General features: G+C 47.4%; 1 protein-coding gene and 3 non-coding genes across 4 annotated transcripts in view; all 4 read left to right on the top strand.

The window, feature by feature from the left end:
• LOC134395601 (zinc finger protein 585A-like) overlaps window positions 1-9,082 on the top strand; it is a 33,277-nt gene extending 24,195 nt beyond the window's left edge. Inside the window, exons 3-4 of the mRNA XM_063121760.1 lie at window positions 1,811-1,912; window positions 6,358-9,082. Of these exons, the coding sequence (XP_062977830.1) occupies window positions 1,811-1,912; window positions 6,358-8,996 (2,741 nt within the window). The 3' untranslated portion in view covers window positions 8,997-9,082. The remainder of the gene's footprint in view (window positions 1-1,810; window positions 1,913-6,357) is intronic.
• Window positions 9,083-10,286: 1,204 nt separating this feature from the next.
• On the top strand, window positions 10,287-10,360 carry TRNAN-GUU (transfer RNA asparagine (anticodon GUU)). The gene has a single exon. It is a non-coding gene; the product is annotated as a tRNA-Asn (tRNA).
• Window positions 10,361-11,293: 933 nt separating this feature from the next.
• TRNAV-AAC (transfer RNA valine (anticodon AAC)) lies at window positions 11,294-11,366 on the top strand. The gene has a single exon. It is a non-coding gene; the product is annotated as a tRNA-Val (tRNA).
• A 408-nt stretch (window positions 11,367-11,774) lies between these two features.
• TRNAN-GUU (transfer RNA asparagine (anticodon GUU)) lies at window positions 11,775-11,848 on the top strand. Its single transcript has one exon. It is a non-coding gene; the product is annotated as a tRNA-Asn (tRNA).
• Window positions 11,849-12,210: the final 362 nt, after the last annotated feature.

Here is a 12,210-nt window from a genome sequence, read left to right as displayed (position 1 = left end):
CACGGCTGAGGAATGGTGATGGCCAGGAGCCCTGGGTTGCTGGACAGGCCTGGGGAGCTCAAGCCTCGTGCGCCATGCGGCTGAGGATAGTTGGGGAGGAGAATGGCTGGCTCGGCTGCTGGACTCCCAGGCAGGAGAGCAGGCCTGGGCAGCCACGTGCATGCAGCCGCTGGAGAAGGACAGACCACGTTGTTTACCTCTTTGCCGCGATGGTGCTGGTGCTTCTGCTGCTGGTCCGCTGGGCCCTGCCCAGGCAGGAGTCGCGACCAGCAGTTGCTCCCCCAGAGAAGTGCAGGGCCCGTGGCCCCTGGAGGGAGGGGAGGGGAGGGGAAGGGAGGGGGCGTGACGTCGGCCTCCCATACCTGAGCGGAGCGCAGGGCCCGCGGGAGCCTTGGGTGTTAGCGGTGGGCAGCGGCGGAGCCGGGGAAGGAGGCAGCCCAGTCGGGCCGGAGGGGGGATGCCTCCGCAGGTGGGCAGCCTCCGCCCTACTTCCCCTTCGCTCCGCCCGCGAGCAGGAGCCTGTGGCGCCCCCTCAGGGTCAGCGCTCTAGGCGAACGGCTGACTTGCCTAGTCCTAGCGCCGGCCCTGGTTGTAGATCGCAAGCTGAATAAGAGCCAACAGTGTGATGTGGCTGCAAAAAAAGCAAATGTTATTTGGGGCTGCATTAATAGAAGTATAGCTTCCAAATCACGTGAGGTACTGGTTCCTGTCTATTCAGCCCTGGTTAGGCCTCATCAACTGCACCCAGTTCTAGGCACCACACTTCAAGAAGGATGCAGCCAAGCTGGAAGGGATTCAGAGGAGGGCAATGAGGATGATCAGGGGTCTGGAAACAAAGCCCTATGAGGAGAGTCTGAAAGAAACGGGCCTGTTTAGCTTGGAGAAGAGAAGATTGAGGGGAGACATAATAGCACTCTTCAAATACTGAAAAGGTTGTCACACAGAGGAGGGCCAGGATCTCTTCTCGATCCTCCCAGAGTGCAGGACACGGAATAACAGGCTCAAGTTAAAGGAAGCCAGATTCCAGCTGGACATCAGGAAAAACTTCCTAACTGTTAGAGCAGTACGACAATGGAACCAGTTACCCGGGGAGGTGGTGGGCTCTCCCACACTAGAGGCCTTCAAGAGGCAGCTGGACAGCCATCTGTCCGGGATGCTTTAGGGTGGATTCCTGCATTGAGCAGGGGGGTGGACTCAATGGCCTTATAGGCCCCTTCCAACTCTACTATTCTATGATTCTATGGTTAGCAAAATTGTGGTTCTCTGGGGTTAGCACTAACCACAAGCCGTGCTGTTACACACAACACTTTAAGCCACGGTTAGAGCCACTAACCCTGCTGCAGATGGTCTGACTGTGGTTCATGAGTGAGCAGGTTTAGCAAAATTCATCGCACAAGACACCTTAAGCCCTTCAAGAGGCAGTTGGACAGCCATCTGTCAGGGATGCTTTAGGGTGGATTCCTGCATTGAGTAGGGGGTTGGACTCAATGGCCTTTTAGGCCCCTTCCAACTCTACTATTCTATGATTCTATGATTTAATGCCTTTGTATCACTCAGCTCTATTGATATTTTTTTCTTGTGAGTTGCGTGTTTTACTTTGCTAGTAAAGTAAACATTACACCCAAAGTGCCTGGAGTGTCACTCACCCTACATCTACAGCCTAAACCCCACATTACTGGAAAGGGGAGAGTAAAAAGAAGGAAGGTGGTGCTCTTAATAAGGAAGCATAGATCCTTTAGGAGTTGCTCAGGGAGGAAACCTGAAATATGCTTTCTTTTCCTCCTTTCCCCCCCCCCCCCCCATGTTCCAGCATCCTTTGAGGAGGAGGCCTGCTCATTTCACCGAGGAGCTCTGCTGGATCTGGACGACGGGGAAGTCATGTTGGAGAATCAAGGAGACGTGGCCTCTCTGGGTAAGGATCCTATTGCCCTGGACTGAGAGCTACAGAGAAACCCTGGTCCTGTTCTTGTTTATCAGTAAATAATACTGTTAGAGGTTCTGAGCCTGAACATAGAATCATAGAACAGCAGAGTTGGAAGGGGCCTACAAGGCCATTGAGTCCAACCCCCTGCTCAATGCAGGAATCCACCCTAAAGCATCCCTGACAGATGGTTGTCCAGCTGCCTCTTGAAGGCCTCTAGTGTGGGAGAGCCCACGACCTCCCTAGGAGGGCAAATGCTTCAGGAGAAGGAGAGTGTGAGCCCGTCTGCTCTCTGTTGTCAGATTTGTTGTCGTTAACTCATGGAGGTCGACAATCTGGCTCAGTTCAGACAACACGTTAGTCAACGCAGTGTGAAAATTCCACTCAACGGTTGAGATTTTAAGAGGTAGTCTCCCTTCCCTGTAACATTATTGTCCAGGACTGGCTGTAGATCCTGAATAATACATCTGAGTGGTTTTAGCTGTGGAATGCCCTCTCTGAACACCATCTTTTGCTTTCTTCTGCTGCCAAACAGTCTTTTTTTTTTAAAAAAATATATATATTATTCAGACGAGACTTTGAAGGAAGTAGGGAGCCTAACCTTATTCAGACATCCTGAATCTCAGTTCTGGAGGGCGACAGGCTGAAGTGGTGAGTCTCTTGTATCCATGGAGTCTCCCCACACAAGCCAGGACGCAGTAAAAACCACGTTCTGACTCACCAGGAGAGCCTCGATAGATTCAGGAGGCTGTGCTCTTCAGAGGCTCAGTTCAGACAATATGTTTCCCAACGGTGGTTTTAGAACTCCACGGTGGAGTTTTGACGCCACCGTTGTGAAATGTGTTGCCTGGCAGGAAAACTCCACGCAATGGTGAAGGTATTTTTTGTTGGGGTTAAACACTCCACGCTGAATAACCACGCTGTGCAGAGGAGAGTTCCTAAACAGCTGTTGTGTGGAAGGGTCTGTGGGGTTTTCCGTTGCGTTGACTTCTCCCACTGCCTACAGAGTTCCCTGTAGAAAGGAGAGAATGCCGCTCTAGGAGATTCTTTTTTCGCAGCAATGGCTGATGGGATACTATCGGGAGGACTGGGGGAGGAGAGAGGGCAAAGGAACTGACAATCAAACGTCGCAATGGATTTTGCTCAACTCCACAGTGGCCCATAGTCACACAATGGTGGAGTTCGAACTGTAAAGTGGGAAAATAAAAAGGTCTTCACCAGGCATAGAAAAGAGTAGAACATAGAAGCCAGGCGAACCTCTCTACGGGGCTCATCCCACTGCCGGGGTGGCACAGCAGAGAAGGCCCTCCTCCTGGTGACCGCCTGCCAGTACGTTGTGATTACTAGTACAGAACCTAGTAATATCGCCCGCAACATTAGAGGCTCATTCATGTGATCATCTTCTAAGGGGAGATATGCTGACTGTTAGAGCAGGATGACAATGGAACCAGTGACCTAGGGAGGTTGTGGGGTCTTCTCCCACACTAGAGGCCTTCAAGAGGCAGCTGGACAACCAGCTGTCTGGGATGCTTTAGGGTGGATTCCTGCATTGAGCAGGGGGTTGGACTCGATGGCCTTGTAGGCCCCTTCCAACTCTGCTATTCTATGATTCTATGATTCTATTTTATGGCCTTTAACAATGGGGATCTTTCTTATTCTATTCATCCATTCATTCATTCCATTTCTATACTGCCCAATAGCTGAAGCCCTCTATTGACTAGAGCAGATATAGGCAATCTGGTGCCCTCCAGAGGTTTTAGATTGCAACTCCCATCAGCCACAGCCAGCATGGCCAATTGTCAGGGCTTATAGAAGTTAGAACATAAGAGGAGTCATGCTGGATCAGACCAAGGGTCCATCTAGTCTAGTACTCTGTTCACACAGTGGCCAACCAGCTGTCGATCAGGGAGCCACAAGCAGGACATGGTGCAGCAGCACCCTCCCACCCATGATCCCCAGCAACTGGTGCACACAGGCTTACTGCCCTGGATACTGGAGGTTGCACTTAGCCATCAGGACTAGTCGCCGCTGATAGCCTTCTCCACCAGGAATTTGTCCAATCCTCTTTTAAAGCCATCCAAACTGGTGGCTGTTGCTACATCTTGTGGTAGTGAGTTCCTGTAGCTTCTTCTGAAGAACAGAATTGGTGCGTTATGAGGACAAACCCCTTAAACCCAGCAGTTGCTCTCCTCTGAACCTCCCCTGGAGGTGATAGTGAGGGGATGCCTCAGATGTTAAGCGTAGGGTACAGGTAGGTTCCTAGCAGCAGAGGCACTTGGCCTGATATTTGTTGAAAGCCTTGAATGAGGCATTGGGCCTGTTCAGAAGACCCCTTAAACCCTGCCGTTTTTTTATTTAATACATTTGTATCCCATCCTATATCGTTAAGATCTCAGGGCAGCGTACAGATTAAAGCATACAGTATAAAACAATAAATATACACAGCTAAAAACAAATTAAACCATGAACCAAGTTAAAACAATATATAATTTAAAATAGTAAAAACAATTAAGGCTTTTGGTTAAGCAGCAGGGCTTAAGGTGTCTTGTGCGATGATTTTTGCTAAACCTGCTCGCTCATGAACCACAGTCGGACCATCTGCAGCAGGGTTAGCGGCTCTAACCGTGGCTTAAAGTGTTGTGTGTAACAGCACGGCTTGTGGTTAGTGCTAACCCCAGAGAACCACAATTTTGCTAACCATAGAATCATAGAATAGTAGAGTTGGAAGGGGCCTATAAGGCCATCGAGTCCAACCCCCTGCTCAATGCAGGAATCCACCCTAAAGCATCCCTGACAGATGGCTGTCCAGCTGCCTCTTGAAGGCCTCTAGTGTGGGAGAGCCCACCACCTCCCCAGGTAACTGGTTCCATTGTCGTACTGCTCTAACAGTCAGGAAGTTTTTCCTGATGTCCAGCTGGAATCTGGCTTCCTTTAACTTGAGCCCGTTACTCTGGGAGGATCGAGAAGAGATCCTGGCCCTCCTCTGTGTGACAACCTTTCAAGTATTTGAAGAGTGCTCTCATGTCTCCCCTCAATCTTCTCTTCTCCAGGCTAAACATGCCCAGTTCTTTCAGTCTCTGTTCATAGGGCTTTGTTTCCAGACCCCTCGTTTTTAGTTGTGTATATTTATTGTTTTATACTGTATGCATAGAGCCTGAAGTGTCGCCTAAGCAGGCCCATTGGAAACGGGGTGTGTATGTGTGTGTTATATGGACTTTTGCCGGGGTTAAACAACCTTTGGAAATAGCAATACGAGAAGAAAGTTGGGAATGAATGTGCCATTAAGAACCATATCCATTAATGACTGCCCTGGCTAAACTGTTTTCTCTCACTGATATGCAGTTAAGATCAAATCCATCAGTAGGGTACTGGTAGGCACCACGTTTCGAAAGCATATCCAGTCAGGGTTGGCTTTTATAAATTCTCTCATTCTCCAGAGCAGTGGTTTCTATTTGGTGGTCTGAGGACCCCAGGGGGTCCTCGTAACCCACCCAGGGGGTCCACGGCACCATTCACCTATTAGCTCTGCAAGGTCCGCATTTTAATAAAAGAAAATATGCCGTCTCCCGTGCTCCATTTGCTTCGACGGTGACGTCATGCCCGAAAGCACCTGCATGATTTAGCGACTAGCTTCAGAGATTACTTCCCTGCACCTGATCCTGAAAACTCATCGATAAGGAATCCTTTTGGATGTGGTGATGTACAACTAACAACTCTACCTGCAGAAGAGCAAGATGCACTTGTTGACGTGACTCGTGATGGTTCATTGAAATCATTTTTCAAAGAATATAGACTGGATCAATTCTGGGTGGAGGTTTTCCCTGATTATAAGAAGTTAGGTGAAAAAGCTTTGAAATATCTAGTTCGCTTTCGTTCCACGTATCTTTGTGAACAAACATTTTTGACGTTTTGTTATATGAGGAACAAGCGTAGAAATCGGCTTGATGTTGATCCAGATTTGAGATTAAAAGTATGAAATATTGAACTGGATGTGGAAGGGATTGTTCAGGACAAAAAGAGGCATGATTTCTCCCATCACATTTAGGTTTGGTAGCTGCTTAGTCATGTCATAATTTGTTCAATTGTAAACTAGACGTTAGTAAAATTAAATTCGTCTTTATATTCCTAACTAAATCATTGTCATTTTTGCGTGGTAATATCACAAATATCACAAATTTTATGGTCTGTTTTTTAGTATACTCAAAATCCTTTGCTTATAAGGGGGTACCCCTTATTTTCTCCAAAAAAACTGCTTCTCACAGGTATAGAGATAACAAAATTTTCAACAGTAGGGAGTCCATGGCTTGGCATTTGAAAAACAAGGGGGCCGCAGTACTTAGCTAATTGGGAACCGCTGCTCCAGAGCATTTGGTTCAGTTCATTCCTTGGCTTGAATGTCAGTTGCGCTCACGTTTGGATTCTCTCTCTTTCTGTAGGTGATGTGCGGGAGATGGCAAACGAAAAGGAAGCCCATCAAGTGCTGGAGGAAAGTGATAAGGGTCCAGAAAATGGTGAGAATCGAGATGAAATGGAGGAGCCAGAGGGAAAGCCAAGAAGTAAGGAGTGGGATAAATCCAGTGCTACTGTGGATGATAACTTCCCTGAAATACCAGCCCTTCAAAAAAAACACCAGAGAAAGAGAAATAAAGCATGCCCTGAATATGGGGAAAGTTTGGTTCATAAATCAGCCCTTGATAACCATCAGAGAGCACACACAGGGGAGAAACCATTTGAGTGTCTGGAATGTGGAAAGTGCTTCAGTAACCGTGGGCACCTTACATGCCATCAAAGAATTCACACAGGGGAGAAACCGTTTAAATGTTTGGAGTGTGGAAAAAGCTTCAGTCGGACCACAATCCTTATGAGACACCAGAGAATCCACACAGGGGAGAAACCATTTGAATGCTTGGAGCGTGGAAAGACCTTTAGAAATAATCCAGGCTTTACCATCCACCGAAGAACTCACACAGGGAAGAACTCATTTAAATGCCTGGAGTGTGGAAGGAATTTCAGTGGGAGCAGAGAACTTCGTTTGCATCAAAGAATCCACATAAGGGAAAAACGATTTGAATGTCTGGAGTGTGGAAAGAGCTTCAGTCGGAGGGATAGCCTTACCATCCACCAAAAAATTCACACAGGGGAAAACCAGTTTGAATGTCTGCAGTGTGGAAAGAGCTTCAGTCGGAAGAATAGCCTTACCATCCACCAAAGAATTCACACAGGAGAAAAACCATACAAATGTCTAGAGTGTGGGAAGAGCTTTAGTCAGAATGGACATCTTATTTACCACCAGAGAATCCATAGAGGGGAGAAACCATTTGAATGTCTGGAGTGTGGAAAGACTTTTAGAGATAGCGCAGGCCTCACCAGCCACCAAAAAACTCACACAGGGGAAAAACCATTTGAATGTCTGGAGTGTGGAAAGCCTTTTAGAGATAACGCAGGCCTCACCAGCCACCAACAAACTCACACAGGGGAAAAACAATTTGAATGTCTGCAGTGTGGAAAGAGCTTCATTCGGAAGAATAGCCTTACCATCCACCAAAGAATTCACACAGGAGAAAAACCATACAAATGTCTAGAGTGTGGGAAGAGCTTTAGTCAGAATGGACAACTTATTTACCACAGGAGAATCCATACAGGGGAGAAACCATTTGAATGTCTGGAGTGTGGAAAAACTTTTAGAGATAACGGAGGCCTCACCAACCACCAAAAAACTCACACAGGGGAAAAACAATTTGAATGTCTGGAGTGTGGAAAGAGCTTCAGTCGGAGGTATAGCCTTAACATCCACAAAAGAATTCACACAGGAGAAAAACCATACAAATGTCTAGAGTGTGGGAAGAGCTTTAGTCAGAATGGACAATTTATTTACCACCAGAGAATCCATACAGGGGAGAAACCATTTGAATGTCTGGAGTGTGGAAAGGCTTTTAGAGATAACGCAGGTCTCACCTGCCACCAAAAAACTCACACACAGGAAAAACGATTTGAATGCCTGGATTGTGAAAAGAGTTTCAGTCATAGTGGAGACCTTCGTTTACATAAAAGAATCCACGCAATGGAGAAACGGTTTAAATGCCTTGAATGTGGAAAGAGTTTTGGTATGCGTGCTAACCTTATCTCTCATCAAAGAATCCACACTGGTGAGAAACCATATAAATGCTTGGAGTGTGGAAAGGATTTCAGTAGGCATCATCACCTCAACTACCATCAAAGAATCCACACAGGGGATAAGCCATTTAAATGCATGGAATGTGGAAAGAGCTTCCGTCAGAGTGGACAGCTTCGTATTCACCTGAGAATCCACACAGGGGAAAAGCCATACAAATGCCTGGTGTGTGGAAAGAGCTTCAGTGGCAGTGGAGATCTTAGTAAACATAACCGAATCCACAGAGGAGAGAAAATATTTAAGTGTCTCGACTGTGGAAAGAGCTTCAGCCAGAGTGGAGCCCTGGCTGCACATCAAAGAATTCACACTGGGGAGAAACCATTTGAATGCCTGGACTGCGGAAAGAGCTTCAGCCAGAAACAAACCCTTACTGAACATCACAAAATTCATACTGGAGAGAAAGCATATAAATGTCTGGAGTGTGGAAAAAGTTTCGCTTGGAGCCAGCAACTTTTTCTACACCGAAGAATCCACACAGGTGAGAAGCCATTTAAATGTTTGGAGTGTGGAAAGAGCTTTAGTCACAGTGGAGGCCTTAAAACACATTACAGGATTCACACAAGGGAAAAACCTTTTCAGTGTTTGGAGTGTGGGAAGACCTTTCGTCGGACTCATCATCTTACCTACCATCAAAGAATCCACTCAGGAGAGAAGCCATTTAAATGCCTGGAGTGTGGGAAAAAGTTCAGTTCAGGCCGTGACCTTACTGCACATCACAGAACTCACACAGGAGAGAAACCATTTAAATGCCAGACGTGTGGAAAGAATTTCAGTGATAAAAGAAACCTTACTAAACATCAAAGAATGCACACAGGTGAGAAGCTATTTAAATGTCTGGAGTGTGGAAAGAGCTTCAGTCAGAAAGCAGGCCTTACTAAACATTGTAGAGCCCACACAGAGTAGAAACCGTTTCAATGTCTGGAGTGTGGAAAGGGTTTCAAGAAGAGCATTCAGCTTACTTCATATTAAAGAAGCCACGCTGGACAAATGATGTAAATGCCTGGAATATGGAAAAAGCTTCTGATTATTTAGCTTAGAAAAAGTAGACTAAGGGGAGACACGATAGAGGTTACAAGATTATGCATGGGGTGGAGAATGTGGATAGGGGGACATTTGTTTTTAAGTGTTTTATCTTATGTGAATTGCCCAGAGAGCTTCGGCTACAGGGTGGTATACAAATGCAATAAAAAAAATAATGTAAATGAACCATGTGCTTCTAAGCCATCAGTTCAGTTTTATTGTTTATAATGTTAGGTGATCACAATATAAGAAAGACAAGCAATCCAATGTATTACAAAAAATAAAAAGGGACAAATTCAACATGAATAAGAGAAAATTACTAAATTCATATCTCACAGTTAGAATTGGGAGCACTCAGTCTATCGCATGTCCTACCGGAAAGGAACCAGGCAGGGCGAGAGGAGGACGGAGGTAATCTCATCTCCTTTTTTATTTTATTATTATTGCATTTATATCCTCCTTTTTTCCTCTAAGGAACCCAAGGCGGCATACATAATCCTCCTCCTCCTCTCTATTTTATCCTCCCAACAACAACCCTGTGAGGTAGGCTGGGCTGAGAGTCTGTGACTGGCCCAAAGTCACCCAGTGGGTTTCTTAGGCCGACTGGGGACTAGAACCCAGATCTCCCAACTCCCAGTCCGACACTTTAGCCACTACACCACACTGGCTCTCCTTTCTGCCGTTTACATTTCAAAAAGCAGCAAGATGAGCCTCTGAATCTATCTAGATGACTTACTTTTTTGTAGGCTTGGAGGGGACTTAGGGGTTCAGGTATTTCGCAGTGGGCTGCTAAAGGGAAGCCTCCCATGGGCCTTCTTGGCTGAGACGTGTTCAGAGCAGAGCTGATAGCTGGTTCTGGGCCTGTTGCCAGGGAAAAGGAAGGGGCTCTGCATGTTCCTTCATTCTTAGTGCAAAGCGTCCCAGCTAGCAGCAGGATGGGAGCCCTTTCGTTCTGTGTGATGTTGGAGGCAAAAGGAAAAAGCATCCACCGCCTAGCAAAGGATGGTTTCAATCCATCGGCCTCTGGGTTATGGGCCCAGCACGCTTCCGCTGCGCCACTCTGCTGGATGGGGGAAGGAGAGCTGTGTTGTGCCTTGTGAACCCATTTCTCACCAAACCATTCCCAGCCCTGAAACCTCAGGCCAAAGGAGGCCGAGAGGCAGCCCTGCCCCGGTCTCTGTGGCGCAATTGGTCAGCGCGTCTGGCTGTTAACCAGAAGGATGGTGGTTCGAGCCCACCCAGGGACGGCTGTGGGTGCCCCTGCCCTTGGCGAGGTGGCCGAGGACTGAAGGCATGGACTGCTGATGCATTGTGCATGGGTTTGATTCCCACCCTTTTCAACCGTTTTCCCCCCTGGCAGGAGGCCCTTAGACAAAACATTTGATGGTCTTGGCTGTCTAGCTCTAGGGATACAAAAGGCAGAGGAAGGCATGCACCAGCTGGGACTCGAACCCGGGTCACAAGATTGGGAACCTCGCATGATGCCTCTACACCACTGGCGCAGCTGACGAGGGCCTCTTCCTTCCAGGAGGGAGTGACAGGCGGCTCTCCGGTTTTCCTGCCGCGTTGAAGCACTTGACAGCAGCTGCCTGGCAAAGGGAAAACTGCCGTGTAGCTCCCTGGCCAAGAACCGTTCCTTGCAGAGGAGAGGTGTAGGTTTGGTGCCGGAGGAAAATGGTGGTGGTAGCAATTTTGGGTAAAGCGTTCCTTGGCGAAATGCAGAACCCTTTTTCTTTTGTGGGATGACCGAGGCCAGAGGATGGATTTGAGAAGTCAGAAAATAATAATAATAATAATAATAATAATAATAATAATAATAATAATTCCATTAGTCACATTAGTCATGTCCGTCTAGAAAAACTGCCATGAGCTAGAAAGAGATGATAATCATAATCATAATAATAAATTTCTTACCTGTCTCTCCCTTTGGATCGAGGTGGGGAACAACATTGATACAACAATACAATATAAATCAAATACATAAAATTAATTAAAAGAGCATATAAAACCAATACAATATCAAATTAGATCCCGTCATCCTATACAGGTTTGTTTGGGTTCCCCCCACCCCAATGTGCATCACTCTTGACGTCAACACCTCTCAGCTCCATGGCTGTTCTGCCGATCTCTCACGCCCAGCCGTGGAAATGGCGCTGGTGTGGGTGAGCCTTTGCACTTGCGTTTCTGTAGTGTAGTGGCTATCACGTTTGCCTAACACGCAAAAGGTCCCTGGATCGAAACCAGGCAGAAACATGTTTTTTGCCCACCGGCCAGGCTTGAAACAGAGCAACAGCCAAAGAAAGGCCCTGGGGAAAAGCCGTGTCATACATCCAGAAATTTTGGGCCAGAAGCTGTGCATCTTGGCCAGCCTTAGGAAGGGAATGGGGCGAAGCTACCATCTGTGGGCTTATGACTGAACGCCTCTAAGTCAGAAATCCCCCCTTTTCTTTGCTGGGTATCAGAGGCAAAAGGAAAAGGCAGCAACAGTCGCCTAGCAGAGGATGGTTTCGATCCACCGGCCTCTGGGTTATGGGCCCAGCACACTCCCGCTGCACCACTCTGCTGGATGGAGGAAAGAGAGCTGTGTTGTGCCTTGTGAATCCATTTCTCACCAGCCAGCAAACCTCAGGCCAAGGGAGGCTAAGAGACAGCCCTGCCCAGGTCTCTGTGGCGCAATGGGTCAGCGCGTCTGGCTGTTAACCAGAAGGATGGTGGTTCGAGCCCACCCAGGGACGGCTGTGGGTGCCCTTGTGGCTGAGTCATGGAGGTGATGGACCATTCATCCACTGTGTTCCGTGCATGTGGGTTTGACGGCTGCCCTCAGCAGTCTTTTTGACCACAGGGTGGAGGCTTTTGGGTGTTAACGTTTGGCTAGCGGTAACGTTTGTCACATCACTCACCGGCATCACATCAAAAAACTATACAGAAAACCTTCAGAACCGGGCCTGACAAAACACATCCACACCAACATCCAGAAAGCAGTCATAATCAAATCATGCTCAATTGTCAGGAAATTCCTGAATCTGTAAAATCTTGGCAAAGCCTGTCATGTGCGTCCAGAAAAACCACCATGAGCTAGAAAGAGATGATGATGATG

The sequence above is a fragment of the Elgaria multicarinata genome, chromosome 3, assembly GCF_023053635.1.
Source record: "Elgaria multicarinata webbii isolate HBS135686 ecotype San Diego chromosome 3, rElgMul1.1.pri, whole genome shotgun sequence".
Classification (NCBI taxonomy): Eukaryota; Metazoa; Chordata; class Lepidosauria; order Squamata; family Anguidae; genus Elgaria; species Elgaria multicarinata.
This window is presented reverse-complemented; position numbering and strand designations above follow the sequence as displayed.